The 23,284-nt window shown below is 40.5% G+C and overlaps 1 protein-coding gene across 1 annotated transcript in view; it reads left to right on the top strand.

Moving 5' to 3' along the window:
- The window catches only part of ALDH1L2 (aldehyde dehydrogenase 1 family, member L2), a 71,154-nt gene extending 54,906 nt beyond the window's left edge, over nucleotides 1-16,248 (top strand). Inside the window, exons 18-23 of the mRNA XM_011936988.1 lie at nucleotides 362-437; nucleotides 2,086-2,184; nucleotides 4,179-4,344; nucleotides 5,695-5,800; nucleotides 9,316-9,515; nucleotides 11,571-16,248. Coding sequence (XP_011792378.1) covers nucleotides 362-437; nucleotides 2,086-2,184; nucleotides 4,179-4,344; nucleotides 5,695-5,800; nucleotides 9,316-9,515; nucleotides 11,571-11,626 — 703 coding nt within the window. The 3' untranslated portion in view covers nucleotides 11,627-16,248. The remainder of the gene's footprint in view (nucleotides 1-361; nucleotides 438-2,085; nucleotides 2,185-4,178; nucleotides 4,345-5,694; nucleotides 5,801-9,315; nucleotides 9,516-11,570) is intronic.
- The last annotated feature ends 7,036 nt before the right edge of the window (nucleotides 16,249-23,284 follow it).

Here is a 23,284-nt window from a genome sequence, read left to right as displayed (position 1 = left end):
GGAGGCTGAGGCAGGAGAATGGCGTAAACCCGGGAGGCGGAGCTTGCAGTGAGCCGAGATCGCGCCACTGCACTCCAGCCTCCTGGGTGACAGAGCGAGACTCCGTCTCAAAAAAAATAAAAAATAAAAAATAAAACAAACAAACATTGGCCTAGTTATCATTCTTCACCTCTGGGATACAGACATAAAATGAGTCAATGCTTGGCATGGGTTGTGCTAAGCTTTCTTGTAATTGTGGGGGAAACTTACGGTCTTCCCAGTTCTGTACCACTGTCCAGCCTGTGCACTAAGCAGACACTGTTCACCACTGCCCCTAACTGTAATTTTAATGCACACTCACAGCCAAACTTCATCATGTTAGCATCCCAAAGAGAATGGAGTGGCCTGGGAGTGAAGAAGAACCAAGTACCCCTGCGGCCAGGGCCTTTGAATGGACCGTCTGGAGGTTTCAGTGACAGATAATGGCTGAGGGTACTCAAACTGACATCAGGGGTTGGGACTCCCCTGAATGTCTGGGTTAGGAATATATAACCTTAAAGAGTCTGTTTTAACCATTTAAGAACTCCAAACCCAAGATGGTCAACATGTTTTTGTAATGTTTACAGATAAAATGTATGCACAGGAAAAGCATGTTATTTCAAAGCATTCATTATACTTTTTGTTTTTGAGATGGGATCTCACTATCTTGCCCAAGCAGGTCTTAAACTCCTGGGCTAAAGTGATCCTCCTGCCTTGGCCTCCCAAATGGGTGGAATTACAGGTGTGAGTCATTGCACGCAGCCACATCCATTTTTTTTTTTTTTTTAAATATATACAGTCCAGGGAGGTTTCCTGCAGGTGAATTAGAAACTGGATTTCTAAAAAGGGAAAAATGCACAAAGTGCATCAGTCTTCCAAATCTGTCATTTTGGAGTGCCTTCATTTCAAAGATTTCTCAAACTTCTCCTTGAAAAGTAGGTATTAATTTTCATGAGGGGGTTAGAGAGGCTTTCTAAATATTTATGATTTATGGCTGGGCATGGTGGCTTATGCCTATAATCTCAGTACTTTGGGAGGTCGAGGTAGAAGGATCACTTGAGTCTTGGGGTTCAGGACCAGCCTAGGCAACATGGCAAGACCCTGTCTCTACAAAAAAATAAAATTAGCCCAGCATAGTGTTCACCTGTGGTCCTAGCTACTAGGGAGACTGAGACGGGAGGATCACCTAAGCCCAGGAAGTTGAGGTGGCAGTAAGCCATGATCACGCCACTGTACTCCAGCCTGTGCAACAGAGACACTGTCTTAAGTGAATAAATAAATACAAATAGAAAATTTTAAAAATTGTGATTATACAATCTAATGTAGAGATTTTTAAAAGCAAAACTTGGTATACAAGTTATTGCATTTAAATTTATAGAATAATCTAGATTTTCTAGGCCAAGGCAGGAGGATTGCTGAAGCCCAGGTGTTGAGACCAGCCTCAGCAACACAGTGAATCTATGTTCTGTCATAGATGGAATGTCACATGGAATCTAGCTCTGTCACCCAGGTTGGAGTGCAGTGGTGTGATCTCAGCTCACTGCAACCTCTGCCTCCCGGGTTCAAGCGATTCTTCTCCCTCAGCCCCCTGAGTAGCTGGGATTACAGGGATCGGCCACCACGCCCAACTAATTTTTGTATTTTTAGTGGAGATGGGGTTTCACTGTGTTGGCCAGGTTGGTCTTGAACTCCTGACCTCATAATCTGCCCACCTCAGCCTCTCAAAGTGCTGGGATTACAAGTGTGAGCCACCATGCCTGGCCTAGATTTTCTTTTAACACAAAATTTGCTTCTAATGGTACATCTTTATTGTTACACATACATTTAAAAAAAAAATGCTTGTGGACCAAAAGGGGGAAAGGCTAAGCAAAATCTCTCAAATCATGCTAAATCAAAACAGAGTATCTCCAAGAATCTCTTATCACTAACAAGGCCAAGAGGATTGTCTATGACTTATCTATGTTGTCTGCTGTCTTCCAAAAACAACTAATTCCCTCTGTGTACAACTTTATGGGAATCTTGACTTCTCAAATGATGTTAGCAGTATTTTCTTTTCTCTCACTGAAGGGCATGGGAGCAGTATTTTTCAACAAAGGAGAGAACTGTATTGCTGCTGGGCGGTTGTTTGTGGAAGAATCCATCCACGATGAATTTGTGACAAGAGTGGTGAGGCACCTTCACATTTACCCTGAGTCGTTGAGAGATTTTGCTTTTACTTGAAAAATCATACTTCTAGGATTGTTCATGAATTTTCAGGTGTGATAACAGTATTGCGGTTATGTTTAAAAAAAAATCAGCCCTTAGTTTTTTTTATAGCTACATACTGGCATATTTACAGATTAAATTATATGATGTCTGAAATTTGCTTCAAAATAACCCCGGAGGACAGGAAATGAGTAGGGGAATAAATTGGCCAGAAGTTGGTAGTTGTTGAAGCTCGTTGATGAGTACATGGGGTTTCACTATATTATGTGTCTACTTCCACATGTGCTTATGATTTTTTTTATAGTAAAAAAGAGGTTTATATAAAAACCTGATAAAGTATATTGAAGAGCTATGATACCTTACTCTACATTTGTAATATATTAGATCCTTGACACGTGTGAGAGTTACACTCCTAGATTTTTATAAATCTCTAAATAAACTGAGAGATATACCACGAATCCCCAATTGCAGTTGACATGATAGCATATAATTCCTTCCACTAAAATAACTAGCTAAATAAATAAACAGCCCCAGTACATTGATCATGACTCCATAAATATGTGACTAAAAGTCATCTATAGGAGTGTTAAGATGAATTATGTGGCTAAAATAAACTCTAACTTATACTATAACATGTTATTATGAAGGTAGTATTAATCATGAATTTGCTTATATTTGTAAAACCAGCACCTAGTGATTTTTTTCCCCAGAGCCAATTCCCTACACCCCCACCCACCAAAAAAACAAAGATATTCTTTCTTCATGAGAATGAGTAACAAGGAAGTCATATAGACAGGCAGATGGAGGGCAGTCAGGTAGGCAGTGGCTGCCTCCTGAACATCGCAGTGTAATTTAATTTTGTGTCTCACTAAAGTAAAGTCTGCAGTGCTACATGTCATGGGCTTTCACAATCAGCTACAACTTGTTGAAATTTCAAACACTGAGACCAGAAATATCAAGGATTTGCTGTATTAGTACATCAACAAGCATGTTTTACAAACAGGCTATTCATATTCATTCTTCAGCAGCATTTCTCAAGCACCTACTTGGTACCAAACACTGCATGCTGGGAATATAAAGGTGAACAAGGCAGACATGGTCCCTGGCCACTCAGAACTTCTCATCCAGCGCAGAACCCTGCGGAATGCGCTAAGAGATTACGGCCAGGCCTAAATTCAAAGTCATGGACCTGCTGGGTCATAACTCCCATTCTTCTTACCAGAATTGGACTTAACATTAGAAGAAGAAGTAGGTTAAGATAACTGCGGAGTAGAAGAGGTAATTACAAAGACATGTCAGTGATGAACATTGTGCAGTAAAGATTGTTTTTCATCAGAGCATTCTAGTGAGGCATCTGGCATGGCTGTACCATGAGAATTTTACAAGGGCAGTCTACCACATTTGAGGAGGAAAAAAAAAAGACAACAATGTGACCATTTTAGAAATTCTTTTGCCATGAAGTGTGTAAATATGTGATAATAACAAATATTTCAGAACATCAGTTTGCTATTCTTAATGGATTAACATTTAGGATAATTTTCATATAGTGTATGTAGCTTATATTGTGCTAGTAGGTAGTGGTTAAGGACTTCGGATTTCAAGTGGAAAACAGTCTACAGTATTTAGTGGTTGTGGGCACTTATTTAACCCTTCTAAGCCTCAGTTTCTTCTTCTGAGAGGCTGAGGTGGGAGGATCACTTGAGCTTAGAAGTTCAAGGTTGCAGTGAGCCGTGCCATGCCACTGTGATCCAGTATGGATGACAGAGTGAGTAAGACCCTGTCTCCAAAAAGGAAAACAAAAAAAACCAAAACCACCACTACCTCTAGTGCTATTGTAAAGACTAAATGACAAAACATCTATAAACACCTTAGTATAACACCTACCACATGGTAGAAACTCTATTATTATTGTTATTAACAATGAATTGTGTTTTTATGGACTGGGTAACATACAGGTAGAAGAAATTAAAAAGATGAAAATTGGTGATCCACTTGACAGATCCACTGATCACGGGCCCCAAAATCATAAGGCCCATCTGGAAAAGCTGCTGCAGTACTGTGAAACTGGAGAGAAAGAGGGGGCCACTTTGGTGTATGGAGGAAGGCAAGTCCAAAGGCCAGGTAAGATCACCTCTGTGGGGGTTTACTGGGTGCCCACCTTCTTCAGTTGGAATGGACAGCGACAGTTTAAGACCAGCCTGGCCAACGTGGTGAAACTCCATCTCTACCAAAAATTAGCCCAGTGTGGTGGCGTGCACCCGTAATCCCAGCTACTGGAGAGGCCGAGGCACAAGAATCACTTTAACCAAGGAAGCAGGTTAAAGGGAGCTGAGGAGGCTGCAGTGAGCTGAGATCAAGCCACTGCACTCCAACCTGGGCAACAGAGTTTTGTTCTCTCAAACAAAACAAAACAAAATAAAACAAAACAAAAGGAGAGACAACTGGATAATACGTGTCTCCTGATGGAATGAAATGTGTAATACACAGTATCACCTATGAAGTGTGCCTGCCAAAAAAGCTTAAGCTGAATCTAATTATACATTTAGGCCAATCTTTCTATTCATAAGAACTGCAGTAGGGAGGGAGGAAGGAACAGGAAGTTATTTTTTAGTGGGTATAGAGTTTCAGTTTTATAAGCTGAAAATAGTTATGAAAATAGATGGTGGGGAAGGTTGCATATTATGAATTTCATAATACTGAGCCATACACTTAAAGATGGTTACAATGGTAAATTTTATGTTATGTGTATTTTATCACAATAAAAGTCATTGGGAAAAAAAAGCAATACAAGAGATAGAGAAACAAATATCACCCAAAGGAAGCAATGATAAATCCAGAAAGAAAGATAATGTATAGAACAACTGACCATCTCTTTAACATGACGATGGAATAAAAAATAAGGGCAGGACAAAATGGGGAAATGTTTTAGAGTAAAAGATCCTTAAGAAATTTAAACACCAAATACAATGTGTAGAAAAATTTGAATCCTAAATCAAACAAACCAACTGTAAAAAAGCTAATTTCTAGACATTAAGGAAATTAAAATATAAATTCTGAATAAAGAATACTTACTACTTTTGTTAAGCATGACACTGTATAGTGGTTATATAAGAAAATATCCTTATTTTTTACAGATTTGTACTGAAATACTCAGGTGTTAAAATTATGATATCTAGAATTTGCTTTAAAATATTTCAATAAGGAAAAGATAAATAGAGCAAAATATGGATATTTATTTTACCATTCATTATACTGTTTTCTCTACTTTTACATAGGTTTGACATTTTCATAATAAAGACATGAAAAAATAAGAACCTGGGCATGCTAACACCAAATAGAGAAATACAACTCTTCTTGGTTTTACTGAGCCAGAGGGAAAGAAAAAATTATAATGTAATTAAGTGAGAGGACTATTAATTGAAAATGACTTAACCTATAGTTGACATTTTTTTCTTTGTTTTTTCCAAACAGGCTTTTTCATGGAGCCGACCGTGTTCACAGATGTGGAAGACCACATGTACCTTGCCAAAGAGGAATCCTTTGGGCCTATTATGGTCATTTCTAAATTCCAAAATGGGTAGGTTCCTCAGACACAATTCAACTTAGGTTTTGACTAGATAAGTCATTTTTCCCCTTTGCCACTGTGCTATATACACAGCATGAAATTAATGAACATGTAATTTTCTACCATAAGAATAATTAACTTAATTAAATAATTAGAAGTTACGCTTTTGCTAACATCATAGATCATAGTATATTTTTGCTTTCCAGCTTCAATTAATGGCCAACATAATGGGCTTTTAGCTGATTAAATTTTAGTTTTTCTGCACTCGACATTTGAGATGTCTGTGGAACAAAGTAAATAACTGAGAAATAACAAAACTGGTTTTCACATTTACATTCCTATGGTAGGTGGCATCTGTGAAATCTTATTTCCCCAGAGAAAGAGTGCTGTTATTATAGGGGATATTGCCCCCCAAAGCTTGATATTCAACTTTTCATGGAAATGTTCACAATCATCATATACTCAACAGTAAATGGCATGCTGGTTTGTGATACTACATGAAACTTTGCAAAGAGTTCAGCTTATCAAAGAGGACCAAGGGGTAACTGAGCTCATAAAACAATACTTAATAGAGTGGGGTCTCATGGTATACTGCACAAAATTCTTTTCAGAATGGCTTTAGATTTATTTCAGCCAATGAGAACTTGAAAAAAAATAAAGAATGGACTTTCTCGGTCTTTGACAGATACAGTATAAAAGACTTCAGGGGACTATAAGGTGTAGTGAGTGACCTTGGATATATCCATCCAAGGATGCATACTATCCCATTTCTCATCATACATTCTCCCATGGTGTTGGTGTTAAACGTGCAGACAATAGAAGTCAGGTTTGAGGGAATCTCCTGTAACATGGTTAAGTCACAACCCCTGTCCTTAAGGAGTTTATTATCTAACAGGGGAGATAGACAGAGATGACAGTCCACAGAGGGTCAGAGACAGGATGGTGCAGTGGGTCAGAGGACAACTCTGCCTCCTCTCCCCTCGCTACCTCTCTGAGCTTGGGCCAGTTACTTAACCACTCCGCACCTCACTCCTATAATCCCAACACTTTGCAAGGCCAAGGTCGGGGGATAGTTTGAGGCCAGGAGTTTGAGATCAGCCTGGGCAACACAGGGAGACCCTGTCTCTACAAAATTAAAAAAAAAAAATCAGCTGGGCATGGTGGCATATGCCTGTAGTCCCAGCTACTTGGGAGGCTGAGGTGGGAGGATCACTTGAGCCCAAGGAGATGGAGGCTGCAGTGAGCTACAATTGTGCCACTGCACTGCAGCCTAGGCAACAGAGCAATACCTGGTCTCTTAAAAAAAAAATTTAAGCAGATGGCAGTAATGTTTTCCTGTTTCTAGCATAGATGGGAACATTTTCAGAACATAAAATGAATCTTTTGCTTTACATTTAATGAAGTTTTATGTCTTCGTAAAATACAGAGTATGGTTTGGTAACAATGTCTACCTCCTTAGGTCATTCTGAGTATTACTAAGTCAAGTATTTGCTGTTGCTACTGCCATCGATATATGCTTGTCATTGCTGTAGACGTAAACAATGTGGTACGGAGCTATGGTGATATCCTGATAGTCCTCAACGAGAAATGGCATAAAACTATCTTTCTCTCTCTAGTCCGTTCTATAAATATTTGGGTCCCCATGCATCAGGAAGTGTGAGAGTTTTAGCAGAGTCCAAGTTCACTCCAGGTTAGGTTCCAGATTTCTTGTGCAAGTTTAAAATTTTGAATAGTCAAGATGCCTTTGAAAATCCCTTCATAAGGCACTACACTGAAACTTGTGCTGTCTCAATAAATTCAGCACGATTTTTTCCTCCAGTTTTGGAACAGATCCTGTGTTGTTGCTGGAGCACCAGATGAAATACCTGGCTTGGCCAGGCGCAATGGCTCATGCCTGTAATCCCAGCACTTTGGAAGGCCAAGGCGGGTGGATCACTTGAAGTCAGGAGTTCGAGACCAGCCTGGCCAACATGGTGATACGCCATCTCTACTAAAAATACAAAAATTAGCTGGGTGTGGTGGCAGGCACCTGTAATCTCAGCTACTTGGGAGGCTGAGGCAGGAGAATTGCTTGAACCTGCGAGGCAAAGGTTGTAGTGAGCTGAGATCGCACCACTGCCCTCCAGCCTGGGTGACAGAGTGAGACTCCATCTCAAAAAGAAAAACAACAACAACCTGGCTTGTATTTGCTGGCCATGTGGTAGAAAATGTGTGTTTTTAAGCATTAGGATCATGCTAGAAGAAGGGGACATACGCTATGATGGCACATTAGAACTCGACTCAACTGAGAAAAGAGTAGGTTCATGTCTTCACCTACTTGGATGTGTATACAAACTAAGTCAAAAGGCAGGGAAATCACGGGACCTATTTTGTTGAATAAGCACATGTAATCCCATTCACTCTCATTCGACGATGCAACACCATAGCATAAAGAGGTATATGAGACATGAAGTTATCCCTGCCCTCGGGGAGCTTTTATCTTCCAATTTATGGATGGCGAACCATTACCTACAGGAAGAGTTAAGTCAGCACTATATAGTTGGTTCTACCAAAATACTAAGTTTGGAAAAATATGTGCTACCTGATGATAGCTGGCTTTTATTGAACATTTATTGTGTTCCAGGCATGATTTGTTCATTTCATCCTCATGACTAGACAGGTCTTTTTATTATTATTTCCATTTTTCACAATAAGAAATGAAGGTGTGGGGAGATGAAGTCATTTACCCAGAGCCCTCTCACAGAACCACCCTACTCTCCCACCTCGACAGTGGCATTGGTGGGATCTGAAATGGCTTCAGGCACTGAAGGAGGCTTGAACCTTGTGTGCAAAATCGGAAGAGATGGAAGGAAATAGGGAGGACACTGTGAAAATCCATCTAGAAGTAGGAGTCATGGGAGAGGGGAGGGAGTGGGAGATCATGAATGAGAACCATTGAAGAAGATTGAATATATGACTTTGGGTCAGATTTTAAAAGGTGTTACATGATATATATGAAAAATGTAATACTAGACTTGTAATATTTTGGGGGACTTTTTTTGGTGTGAGCCTAATATTTTTCATTTATAAAAATTTAATCAGGCTGGGCACAGTGGCTTACGCCTGTAATCCCAACACTTTGCAAGGGCAAGGTTGGGAGACAGTTTGAGGCCAGGAGTTTGAGATCAGCCTGGGCAACACAGCGAGATGCTGTCTCTAAAAAAAAAAAGAATTATTATTTTTTAATTAGCTGGGCATGGTGGCACATGCCTGTAGTCCCCGCTACTTGGGAGGCTGAGGTGGGAGGATCATTTGAGCCCAAGGAGATGGAGGCTGCAGTGAGCTATGGTTGTGCCACTGCACTGCAGCCTAGGTGACAGAGCAATACCTGGTCTCTAAAAAACAACAACAATGACAACAACAAAAAAAATTTAAGCAGATGGCAGTAATGTTTTCCTGTTTCTAGCATAGATGGAAAAATTTTCAGAATGTAAAATGAATCTTTTGCTTTACATTTAATGAAGTTTTATGTCTTCCTAAAAACACAGGGACATCGATGGAGTGTTGCAGCGAGCAAATAATACAGAGTATGGTTTGGCCTCAGGGGTTTTTACAAGAGACATAAACAAAGCTATGTATGTGAGTGAAAAACTAGAAGCAGGAACTGTTTTTATTAACACGTACAACAAGACAGATGTGGCAGCCCCATTCGGCGGAGTTAAACAATCTGGCTTTGGAAAAGACTTAGGTATGGCTTTACTTTTCTGCTTCACATTCCTTTTGTTGTCACATCACAGAAAAATCTGCTCTATGTTTCATGACTTGTGTATGATTTTGAAGGGCATTTCCTACATGGCAGTTAGATCTGGGTTTAGAAGGGCACTCTTTTTTAAAATATTAAACATTTCTATTGAATATACCATACACACAGAAAAGCGTATGCATAGTGTGGAAAGATACTCTTTTTCAAAAGATTAATGTTTGAAAGGAAAAAGAAATTGCAACAATATACTTAGCTGAAATATATTTGGTGTTTAATCTGACATTTGGCATGAACTTGGGTTAGCTGTCACGAGATTAAATGGAACCAAGAGAGGCAAATGGGTGGGGAGCAATAACCAGCGAGCTCCAAGAATAAATCCTGTCTTGGAGCTTCTTGGCAGGCTTTCAGAGTCAACAGTGAAAAAACCCTGCAATTGGCAAGGTTCGGGGGAGCCTGAGCAATAAGACTTACGAGTTTGTAAAAAGCCCAAAATGTAATTCACTGTGAGCAGTGACACTCACACCTTTCAAGCAATAGCTTACTTTCAGTGCCAAACCCATGCCAGGCCCCATTCCTCTTAGCCTGTATAAGCAAAAGCAATTCTCACACGAGCTCAGAGGAATAGGTACTACTGTTATCTTATTGTACAGAACAGGAAAATGGGGCTCAGAGAGGCTGGGTGAGTTGCCTCAAGTCACAGAGCCAGGTACTGGCAAGAGAGAATTCAAAGCCAGGCAGTCTGGCTGTAGAGCGCATCTCTTATTCCCCTCAGTCTGCTGTGTGGTTTCAAAAACTGAAATGTTTTGTGATTTACTGAAATTACAGTCTGATAAGTTTAGTTCATTTGGAGTTTTTTTGTTGTTGTTGTTACATTTTCTCTTTACTAATTATTTTGGCAATGTATTTGCAACAGTAAAAGTAGTTCTCATTTTAAATTCCACTGGGTGAAGGTAAGGGCTTGTTTCCCCCTCTTTTGCATGTCTTTAATCTGGTTTTCATGCCTGAATCCAAATCACGGTGGGAGATTTTCTTAGGGAACTTATTATTAGAAAGTGAGGCATCCCTGTTTCACCCGTCTTTTGAGAGAGTGTATTCGACCAGCTTCAGGTCTGTTTTACTATAAAATACTACAGTTCTTCTAATAGTTTCTTCCTCCCCGATTTTATAACCCCTTAGCCCGGTGGTTGTCAACCTTAGTTGCACAGTGGATTCAAATCACCTGGGAGCTTCAAAAAATACAGAGATACTGATCTAATTGGTCTAGGGTGTGACCTGGGGTCAGGAGTCTTAAAAGCTCCCTGAGTGATTCTAATGTGGGGACAAAGTTGACAGTCCTTATTTTACCTCAACTTCCAGAATCATGCACTTGTTAGTTTCCCCATGGTATTCACTGCCCCTTAACCATTGTAGAGATTGATGACGGTACTGGCTCAAAATAGAAAGGTCAAAGAAAGGCAGATCTATTTATTTTTTGCCTAGACAGGTTCCCCTGTGTTTCTAACAAACAATATAAACGGAATTTTCCTTATCTTTAAAATAAGATTAAACCAAACGATCTCAAACTTTCCTGTGCTCAGTTCTGCTTTAATTAATATAATCTAGAGGACAGTATCCTGGTTACTTCTGTTTAGCTTAAATGGACAAAAAGGCAGAGTCTGTCATCAAGTAGGGAAATAAAAGAGAAGGGTTTTGGTTTGAAGCTGACCAGACAACACTCTCCGCTCCTAAGAAAGCCTGGTAGCTGGTCTGGGCTGTTACTATTCAAAGTGTGGTCCATGGACCACTAGCGTCAGCATCATCAGGGAATGGTTAGAAACACATAACCTCTGGGCCCACACCAGATTTAATCAGATCAGAATCTGCAACTTAACAAAGTGTTCAGATGGTTAGTATGAACTTCAAAGTGTGAGAAGCACTGGCTTAGGCCACATTCCATTTACTTAGTGACCTGTACACCTGCGTACACCTATGTCTGAAGGTCTGAAGACATCACATGTCTGCCTTTGAGTGTGGTTTGTCAATTGCTTTTCTCTGCCCTAGGTGAGGAAGCTCTAAATGAGTATCTCAAAACCAAGACAGTGACGCTGGAATATTAGAGCAACACCATCATCAGGAAAGCCTTGACAGACAGCCCTTTCCAACTCGGGACACACTTAAGAAGATTGGGTGTGCTGAGGCAGGAGGTGTCAGCCACAAAGCAAAAAATACACAGATGAACCATGAAGAGGGTCAGGCCATGCTAAAGCATTTACACACGTGCCTATTTCTAATACACCTTCCAGTGATTTGCAGTTGTTGGGTTTTCACTGTTGTATATCATATGCATTTCTAAAATACCAAGCTGCTTTTCCCCTACCTAGACAAATCTATTCACGGTTTCCATCTTGAAGATGTCAGTACCATGCAGTATAATACACAAAGTGCATTTATTGGAAATTTTGTATAATATGTACAGGTTAACCTCTGAACTATACAAGGGGGTTATTAAAAAGATTTTCTATAAATTTGCTTCTAAGGAACAGTATAACTTGTAAGAAATGTGAAGGTAGTTCTTTTTTAGTATTTGGAAATAAGATACATGTTTGTGCCTTTGATGTTCCATTTTTTTTTAACCCACTGTGATGGGTGATTAACCTAGAAACATTATCTTGAGTGCCTACTAGGTATAAGGTACTATATTATGTTCTGAGGAGTACATTAATACAGAATTTAATGACATGATGGCTGGCCCCCACATAAATTTTAGTAAATAGCTTTTGAAGTGAATTTTATGTATGGTATAGTAGGAAGTAAATAGCCTTTGAAGGCTGATCCTGGTTGGTATCATACCATCTTACTATCGGTGTGACTTTGGGAAACTGCTGCAACTCCTCTGAGCCTCCGCTTCCCTATGTGTAAAACAGAGATAGTAAATGCCTTCCTCAGGACCCTTAATAGGAGAATTCCTTGCAGTAATGTAAGTAAACCACCTCACGTTAATGCTTTGCTCACGGTAAGTACTCAAATTTAACTCTGATTTCCTCCGTCATTATTCTTAAAAGATATTGAGATAGTTTAATTAACTAGATGAATTCATTTCCCACAACTCTTTTCAATCATCAATGCCTAGACTATTTTTCTCATCCATTGTTCTGACACAATGCCTGATACAGCAGCACTGAAAAATGCCACATAATGAAAAATGGCAATAGTACAAGGAAAAGGGGTGCTTTTCTTTGGGCAACTCGCTTGTCCTTCATGGGACATCTTACTTTCCATTATTCCACCTATTGGTTCTGCTGCTCACTGGCTGTGTGATCTTGGGCAAGACTGTAATCTAATATCTCAGAGCCTAGATTGAGTATCTATACAATGAGAATCAAATCTCTATCTCAGTAGGCATTGCAAGGAATCAGTGACATAATATACATAATGCACTTAACAATGCGTTTGGATCATAGCATTGAAGAAATGGAAACTATTAACAGCCCATTTCCCGTTGGCAGACAGAAGCAGTCAGGTGAGTAAGTTTTCACCATCTATGTGTGACTAGAAAGTGGCAAATTTCTGAATCACAGGAGTCTCCAGAAGATAGCCAGAAAGTTAAATTCTATTAATCCTCCTTTAAAAATAAAATTTCAGTCAACATTCCTTTTTCTTTGGCTTTGAAGAAGCCCTTAGGGAATATTTGTCATTTTGGAGACTTGGCAGAATAACATGAGGAGATTAGAGAATCAATAAAAACTAAACAACAAAATCAGAGGCAGAGAACATTTTCAAAAGGAAGAATAGCAGGTTTGATTCCAGCATGATAAACAGAGCGAACTTGGCCTGGAAGCACTTTTGATTATACTATAGCTCATTTACCATCCCAGAGTTTGGCACAGCTGAAATTTTAAGTTGGAATGAATATTCACTGGGGCCAAAATGACAGTTCATATTTGAATAAAAGTGACAAAAGCCTTTTTATAAGTAATCACTTTTAAGTGAAATGTTTTAACTGATTTCATGTGATTCAGAATATGATTTAATCAAATTATTTTAATGATGGATGAAATGGCAAACAAAAACATGCCTGTTCTTCTAGACTGATTTTACTTTACCCTCTAATGTTCATCTCAGTAACGGTGTTTTAAATATTCTCTGGGTTGCAAAACTCTTTTGGGAATCGATAAAAGCTATGACACACACTCCCTGTGTCCCGCTTCTACCCCCAAATTCATGTGCACACGAAGAATTCTGCAAATACCTTCAAGGGGTTCACAGACCTCCCAAAGGCCATGCTTGGGCCCCAGATTAAGAATTCCTTTCTCCATAGCAAGTTTTAAACATTTCTTACCAGCTTACATTTTTAGATATGGCTGATCAGAATCAAAGGCTCTGTGTAATACATAAAGTTACCAAGTCAGCTGGAATTGGAACATCACGATCCCCAGCCTGCTGGGTGATTTACTTAACACACAGAGTAATAAAATCATCACTGTTGCTTCAGATCACAGATTATTTTGCTAATAATGCTAAGGATGAAGCTGTGATCTTATCACCTGAATCGCGAGGTGTGGATGCTTTAAGCAGTTCCATTTTCCTTCTAATTCCCCATCCCCATGCCTTTGCTAAAGCTGTCCCCTTTTGCTCTAACACCCTTCCTGGATCTTCCTACCCCTAGCTGGGCTAATTGTCTCTCCTCAATGCTCCCACTTTTCTCAAACATAGCACTTATCACTTCTACTAAAATTACTTGCCTTCCTAATTAGATATGAGCAACCCTCCCCCACTCCAGGATGGGCCTTCTGTCAATAATAATACAACAGCTACCATTTATTGAGGGCCTCCTGTGTGCAAGACCTTAGGCTAAGCATGTTTTAAAGCTGACAATGTCTGAAAAAAATGAAGAAATCGAGGTGCTTTTCTTACTACCTCTACCCCAAAGCCATCATTACCTCTTTTTTTTTTTTTTTGAGACGGAGTTTTGCTCTTGTTGCCCAGGCTGCAGTGCAGTGGTGCAATCTTGGCTCACTGCAACCTCTGCCTCTTGGGTTCAAGCGATTCTCATGCCTTAGCCTTCCAAGTAGATGGGATTACAGGCATGTGCCACTACACCTGGCTAAGTAGAGATGGGGTTTCGCCATGTTGGCTAGGCTGGTCTTGAACTCCTAACCTCAAGTGATCTATCTACCTTAGCCTCTCAAAGTGCTGAGATTACAGGCATGAACCACTGCGTCCAGTCCATTACCTCTTTCCTACAATTTTGCTCAAGTCTCCCAACTGGTCTTCTGGATTCCTCTCTTGTGTGGTCCTGTTCAAAGCTTAAGTCAGACAGTGTCACTCCTCTGTTTAAAACCTTCCAATGGCCCCCATTTCACGTAGACCAAAGTCCAGTGTATTTACCTGGCCTACGGGTCTTGCTCCTGGCTACCTCTGACCTCATCTCCTGTCAATTTCCCTCTCATTCTGTTCCACCATCCTGACTGCTTTGACTTCCTCAACAGAACAGGCCTGCTACTGCCTCGGGGCCTCCGTCCTTACTGTTCTTCTTCCCAGGGATGTGCTGGTAAAATATTTAACAAGTAGTTCTCAGGGGCCGGGGAGACAACACTAATTTGTAGCATTTGCAGGTATCTGTGTATAAATACTCTCATCAAGGCTACTTTTGAGCTACTAATTTGCCTTCACTGAACAGTTTGGGAAGAGATGCATGCCATCAGAACAAATGCAAGCCAGCACCAGCACACCACTGCCTCATCCTGCAACTCTTGCCCATACACAACCTCATGGCTGGCTGGCTCACTTCCTGCAGGTCTCTCCTCAAATATCATCTGATTAGAGACACATTCCCTGATTACACTGTCTAAAATAGGCCATATGCTCCCACATTCATACCCCATCGGCTGTCATTCTTTATTCTAAGTGCATTATTTTCATAGCACTTATCACTACCTGTTGTATATTAATCAATGATCTTTTCCCATTAGAATGTGAGTTTCATGAACTGGTACTTGTTTTGTTTAATACTGTATCTCCAGTCCTAATATGTAACAGGCACTCAATAAACGTTTGCTTTCAAATGGAGAGGTTAAGTAACCTGCTGAAATCACACAGCTATTAAGTGGCAGAACAGGTTTTCAAGCAATGAATCTGGTGGTTTTAACTAAGTTGAGATAGTTTTTATTCCTAATGCCTAAGTCAGGGCCTGGGTAGTGAGCTGTGGGCACATATTAAGAATTAAACTTAAAAAAAAATAATAAGCAAAGTGGACATTATCTATAAAATCTTTTGTGGAAGTGGCTAGAGCTAGGGTAAGGAACCAAATTCGGTTCCCCATACCTGCCCTCCAAGAAAATAAAGCTGTCAAGGAAAATCTGCGCTAAGAGTAGGATATGAGGGATGATGGATAAGGCATGAGACATGAGAGATAAGGGGGATTAAATTATTATTACTACTATACAAATGATGCCTGATTTTTAAAATGATTACATACCCAATTATGTAAAACAAATTTTATAAAATAGGAAAGTAAGATTGACTCAACCATAATTTGTTGAGTCAATGCAAAAATCTATTTGGTTATTTCCAAACAGAAATAGCCTATAGATGATATCTGAGATTGTTTCAAACTTTTTCTGTGAATATGTATACTTTTTTTTAATAGAATTAATATAATACTGTTACCTGCTTTTTCAATTAACAATATATCATAATCATCTTTCTATGTCAATAAACACAGTTCTGCATATTTCAACGGCTTTAATTTAACATGTTTTCTATTGTCGGACATTTAGATTTGCTTTTTGCTATTTTAAATGTCACAAAAAATCTTATATAAAATTTATGACCAAAGTCATACTTATGTAATTAGAACAAATACCTGGAAGTGGAATTCCTGAATCAATAATCCCACTGACAATTTTCCCAAATCTTTGCCAACATTGTGTATTACAAGTTATGCACTTGGTATCTCTATGCCAATTTTCTCAGCTGTGAAGTGAATATAAGTGTATCTCATAAGGTGATAGCCTTTTTTTAAAAAATAAGGAAATTTATTCTGCCACCGAAAACAGAGTCCAGCAATAGTGCGGTATACAGGTTATTTGATGCAGTGACTCTATTATGTTCTTGGCTCTTGTCTGCTATCTGTGGTGTGCTCACTTTACCCTCAAGAGCTGGCTCCATTCATGGCCACGAGAAAGGAGTTCCAGGAATCATATCCTATTATAATGATAGGGACAGGAGACAGGAAAATTCTGGACAGAAGAGGATGGGTCCCCAGTGAGGGCCCCACCCTTAAGCCTGGAACCACAGCCCAAAATGAGAACGTGCATTCCCGTTTTCCTGCTCGAATGTTGCCTTTTCCAAAACCACCCATGGCCTGCCCTACCCCAATCCTGTGCCCACAAAAACCTCTGCAAGCAGAGAGAACAGGAGCAGTAGCTGGCCATCAAAGACTATGGTTGGATGTTGGAGAGAAGCAGCTTGACTTCAAAAGGACAGCTTGACAGTGTGGCTTCAAAAAGGAGCTCAGCCAGGCCAAGGACAGCTGGACTCCAGGGGAAGATTATCTTCCCGTTCTGTCCCTTTTTCAGCTCCCCTTCCCGCCGAAAGACGCTTTCATTGGCAATAAAATCCCCTGCATTTACCCTTTCCAACTTTCATGCACCCTCATTCCTCCTGGACACTGGACAAGAATTTGGGTGCAGGTGCAAAAGGCTGTCACACTGACCCTCCACTGAGCTGTTAACACTTAAGCCATCTACGGACAGTAAAGCTAAAAGAGAGTGGACTGTAACCCTCTTTCCGGGGCTTCAGGGGTCACAGGCAGCCCTCTGGATGATGCTGTGAGGCCACATGGAGTTTTGCTCCTGCCAGTGCCCAAAAGCATTCACTTGGCTCCTGCACCTGCTCACCTGTACTCCCCTTCCTGCAAGGAGTGGAATACAGTGGGACAGAGTGCGTGGAGTCTGCCGCTTCTGGCACTGAAGCAGCTGGCTAGTTCTAGTGCCTGTGCACTCCCACGAAAGGGTCAGGGAAAATTTCCTGCCTTGCTATCTTGTCCTTTCTTCCAAAAGAAAGGAATCATTTTGTCATGTGCCTCCTTTCTAGGAATGAGAAATACATTCATGTGTCATGATTCCTTCTGAACAAGGCAACATTAGGTAATTTTGTTGTGTGAATACCACAATGTACTTACACAAACCTAGATGGTATTGCCTACAACACACCTAGGCTGTATGATACAATCATCATCTCGTCATGTGCCTCCTTTCTAGGAATGAGAAATACAGTCATGTGTCACACGATTTCTTCTGGGCAATGCATCATGAGGCGATTGTGTCATGAGAATAGGCTGTATGATACAGCCTGTTGCTCCCAGGCTACAAATGTGTACAGCATGTTACTCTACTGAATACTGTAGGCAACTGTAACACAACAGTAAATATTTGTGTATCTAAAAATACCTAAATATACAAAAGGTACAGTAAAAATATAGTATTATAATCTTACGGGACCACTGTTGTATATGTGGTCCATCGCTGACCAAAATATCATCATGCAGCACATGACTGCACTTTCCTTCCCAAAAGTCTACAGACTTTCCAGAAGCCTTGCTGGTTAGGCTCACATCACGTGCCCATTCCTAAACCAGTAACTGGCAAGAGTTTTCCATGAACAGATGGTGGGGAGTCAAACACAAAGATTCCAACATTAAAACTTTTGGGAAAAGTCTATAAATCATATATATCCTGTATTTTTGCTTCAGGATTTTGACCCAGGATTGTGAGCTGATGTTTTAGCTGAATTATTTTGTTGACATAAAGAAAAGGAAACAAGTCAGTTTAATGAACATTTATTGTATATTCCAACTGAGTGAAAGGCACTATGCTAGGCAGTGAGAGAAATACAAATGAAAGTAAGACTCAACCTCTTTTCTTACGTTTCCTTTTCTTTTCTTTGAGAATGTCTCTTGTCACCCAGGCTGGAGTGCAGTGGCATGATCTTGGCTCACTCCAACCTCCATCTCCTAGGTTCAAGCGATTCTCCTGCCTCAGCCTCCCAAGTAGCTGGGATTACAGATATAGCCACCATACTGGCTCATTTTCATATTTTTAGTAGAGACAGGGTTTCTCCATGCTGGCCAGGCCTGTCTGGAACTCCTGACCTCAGGTGATCCACCCACTTCGGCCTCCCAAAGTGCTAGGATTACAGGTGTGAGCCACCATGCCTGGCCATTTCTTACATTTCTTATCACAGTCATGGATACAGGCAGAGTAACACAAACTATCCTGCTAGGCAGTTTTTAAAAATAACTACCGGCCGGGCGCGGTGGCTCAAGCCTGTAATCCCAGCACTTTGGGAGGCCGAGACGGGCGGATCACGAGGTCAGGAGATCGAGACCATCCTGGCTAATACGGTGAAACCCCGTCTCTACTAAAGAATACAAAAAGCTAGCTGGGCGAGGTGGCGGGCGCCTGTAGTCCCAGCTACTCGGGAGGCTGAGGCAGGAGAATGGCATAAACCCAGGAGGCGGAGCTTGCAGTGAGCTGAGATCCAGCCATTGCACTCCAGCCTGGGTGACAGAGCGAGACTCCGTCTCAAAAAAAAAAATAAATAAAAAAAAATAAAAAATAAAAAAAAATAAAAATAACTACCATATTTGATGCATAATTAAAATGTTATTGGAACAGATGGGAGATTTATTCAGAATGCGATTTTTGCTTCAAAAGCCATTATACCTAATTTTCAGATCTGTAACTGTCACAGAGTCATAGAAAAATGGTACGCCACAAGCTTCAAGAGAACATTTCATTCATTTCATTCATGCAACTGTTCTCCAAATGACTGCCATCAACTCACACCTAAGCATCAGAGTAAGCAAAGGGTTGGAAAACCAAAGCACAACAGTAATGCACTTTCCACACACTGTAGGGCAAACTGCTTTCAAACAAAACAACTTTTAGATAAGGCCATAACATACTGATATGTTTTGGCTGTGTCCCCACCCAAATCTCATCTTGAATTGCAGCTCCCATAATTCCCACGTGTTGTGCAAGGGAGCTGGTGGGAGGTAATTGACTCATGGGGGCAGGTCTTTCCTATGCTGCTCTCATGTGAAGAAGTCTCACAAGATCTGATGGTTTTATAAAGGGGAGCTACCCTACACAAGCTCTCTTGCCTGCTACCATGTAAGACATGACTTTCTTTCCATTTACCCTCTATCATGATTGTGAGGTCTCCTCAGCCATGTGGAACTGTGAGTCCATTAAACCTCCTTTCCTTCATCAATTACCCAGTCTCGGGTATGTCTTTATTAGCAGTGTGAGAACAGACTAATATGCGTACATACAATCAAGTTCTCAAAAGTTAAATTTACAACCCATTAGCCTTTACATAATATATGAGTGGTGGTAACTCTTGGAATAGTTGCTAACACTGAAGGGGCTCAGTAAGTACCAGCTATTGTTGCATCTGCCAATTTGATAGGTGAAGAATGCAATCTTGATTTCATTTGCATTTCTCTGATAAATGGAATTGAACTCTTTTTCTGTGAATTACTTCCTTATTTGCTATGGTCTTTTCACTACTGAGATTATCAGTCATTTTTTTCTAAAATGTAAAAGCCTGTGATATATTAATGACACTCTGTCATATTTCAGATATTTTTCCCAGTATTTCCCTTATCTTTTGAATTTATTTGCAACACACTAGTTTTTAATATTTATGAGGATGAATTTTGCACTCTTTTCCTTTGTAATTTTTGGCTTTGATGTTATGCTTTTTAAAAAAAAAACCTTCTTGACTGTTTTACTAAATATAAACCTGTATTTTGGTATGCAACTCTTAAAATTTTTTTTTTAACATTTAAATCCTTAATCCATATAAAATTCATCTTGGCATATGATATGAGGCTGGAGAATCTAATCTTGTTTGAAATAGCTGGTTCTGACATTGTTTATGAATAATTCATCCATTTTACCAGATTACACAAGTAGTCTCCCTTTATCCATGGGGGATACATTCCAAGAGGATGCCTGAAACATTTGATAGAACAGAACCCTATACACACTGTTTTCAATCTGAGAATCCAGAAGGCTACTAAGTGACTAAAGGGTAGGTAACACATAAAGCATGAATATGCAGGACAAAAGGACAATTCATGTCCCAGGTGAGACGAACTGGGACAGCCTAAGATTTCATCACAGTATTCAGCAACTTAAAACTTATGTATTATTTCTGGAATGTTCCATTTAATATTTTTATATTGTGGTTGACTATGGGTAGCTGAAACCGTGGAAAGCAAAACTGACAATAACAACTGTACTTGAAATTACACCTTCATATTCTCCTGCCTGGAACCGTCTATGATGGCTTATTAAAGTCTCCTGTACACCTTCACGTACCCATTTAATTCATTTATTATCATTATTCCATGCCTACTGTATACCACACACTATGCTAAGTAGTGAAATAGATAAATGCAACTGTTCACACAAGGTAGCATAGCATCCAGTGGAAGAAGATCTTTAAATAAGTATTTATGCCAATAACTCATCACGGCTGTGTACAGTTCGGGTGTACTCTTTTCCAGGTGAAAAAATCCTGTTTCAGATCTGTTCATTTCTTTACACATTTAGCGAGTGAGTCACAGGCAAGGAGAGCTGGTTCCAATGTCCAATAAGAAAGATCACAAAGAACCTGGATAATCACCTTCACAGCAATCAAAAGAAGCCTCAGGCCAACGTGAGGAATCAAAAAGAATAGAATTCAAAGAAAACCCGAAAACATTAGCAGACAAAGTTCCATCAGCTCTACACACTCACAGACAGTCCTTAAATTCTCAGGCCTCTTTCCTGAGCAAAAGTCAGGCTCATGGTAGATGAGGTTCCAAATAAATTTAATAAAACCAAGAATAGGGCAGAAAGGCAACTCCAGCCTAAGGTCATTTTGACCTTTGAAAGGGAAAACCAGCTGTCGCCTTTCTTTGTACTATGCCCTCCAAATTTTCCTGTGATATCCCTATTTTCTACATTTGATAGGTTTCGAGCTGTGGGCAACTGCGTGGAACAGTTTTAATAGCTAAGAAGTTTTGCTTTACCAAAAAAAAAAAAATCAACTAAAAACTAATTTTTCGAACTAGTAAATTCTGCATGCATTGTATGACTTGCACTGTCACCAACAGTGATTACACTACAAAGCATGAGTTTTCCAACTCAAACTAGAAAGGAATTTTTAAAATAAAAATAGATTGAGACTAGCTAAATACAGCTGACACTTGAACAACACAGATTTGAACTGTGTGGGTCCACTTATACATGGATTATTTTCAATAAATATATTTTTTAACATTTTTGGAGATTTGTGACAATTTGAAAAAATTCACAGATGAACTGCATGGCTTAAAATATAAAAAAATTTGAAAAGTTAGGTATGTCAAAAATGCATAAAATATATGTAGATACCAGTCCATCTCATCATTTCTACCATAAAAAATACACAAATCTATTATAAAAAGTTAGAATTTATCAGCACTTACCCACACAAACACTTACAGATGGTACCTAGTGCCGTTTGCAGTTGAAATACAAACAAGTGCAAAGACACAGTATTAAATCATAACTGCATAAAATTAACTCTGGTACTGTAATAACTTTGTGGTCATCTCCTGTTGCTATTGCCATGAGCTCCTGTTGCAAGTATCTACTCACGATACCATGTGACACTAATCATCTCTGTGTGAACAGTTCCTCTCTACAGTAAATTGCCTATCACAGTAAAAAGTGATCTCTTGGCTGGTTGGCAAGATGGCCAAATAGGAACAACTCTGGTCTGCAGCTCCCAGCGAGATCAACACAGAAGGCAAGTGATTTCTGCATTTCCAACTGAGGTACCCAGCTCATCTCATTGGGACTGGTTAGACAGTGGGTACAGCCCACAGAGGGGGAGCAGAAGCAGGGTGGGCGTCGCCTCACCCGGGAAGCACAAGGGGTCAGGGAACTCCCTCCTCTAGCCCAGGGAAGCCAGGGAACTACCTCCGCTAGCCAAGGGAAGCCGTGAGGTACCGTGCCGTCAGAAACAGTGCACTCTGGCCCAGATACTATGCTTTTCACACCGTCTTCACAACCCGCAGACCAGGAGATTCCCTCGGGTGCCTACACCACCAGGGCCCTGGGTTTCAAGCCCAAAGCTGGGCGGCCATTTGGGCAGACACCAAGCTAGCTGCAGGAGTTTCTTTTCATGCCCCAGTGGTGCCTGGAACACCAGCGAGACAGAACTGTTCACTGCCCTGGAAAGGGAGCTGAAGACAGAAAGCGAAGTTGTCTAGCTTAGCAGATCCCACCCCCACAGAGCCAAGCAAGCCAAGACCCACTGGCTTAAAATTCTCACTGCCAGCAGAGCAGTCTAAAGTCAACATGGGACACTCGAGCTTGGTGGGGAAATGGGGTGTCAACCATGACGGAGGCTTGAGTAGGCGGTTTTCCCCTCACAGTGTAAACAAAGCCACGGGGAAATTCGAACTGGGCAGAACCCACCACAGTGTGGCAAAGCCACTGTGGCTAGACTGCCTCTCTAGATTCCTCCTGTCTGGCAGGGCATCTCTGAAAGAAAGGCAGCAGTCCCAGTCAAGGGGGTTATAAATAAAAGTCCCATCTCCCTGGGACAGAGCACCTGGGGGAACAGTTGTCTGTGGCTGCAGCTTCAGCAGACTTAAACATTCCTGCCTGCCGGCTCTGAAGAGAGCAGCAGATCTCCCAGCACAGCACTCAAGCTCTGCTAAGGAACAG

The sequence above is a fragment of the Colobus angolensis genome, unplaced genomic scaffold (genome assembly GCF_000951035.1).
Source record: "Colobus angolensis palliatus isolate OR3802 unplaced genomic scaffold, Cang.pa_1.0 Scaffold10, whole genome shotgun sequence".
In the NCBI taxonomy this organism is placed as follows: domain Eukaryota; kingdom Metazoa; phylum Chordata; class Mammalia; order Primates; family Cercopithecidae; genus Colobus; species Colobus angolensis.
The sequence above is the reverse complement of the archived record's forward strand: the minus strand, read 5'-3'. Positions and strand labels throughout refer to the sequence as shown.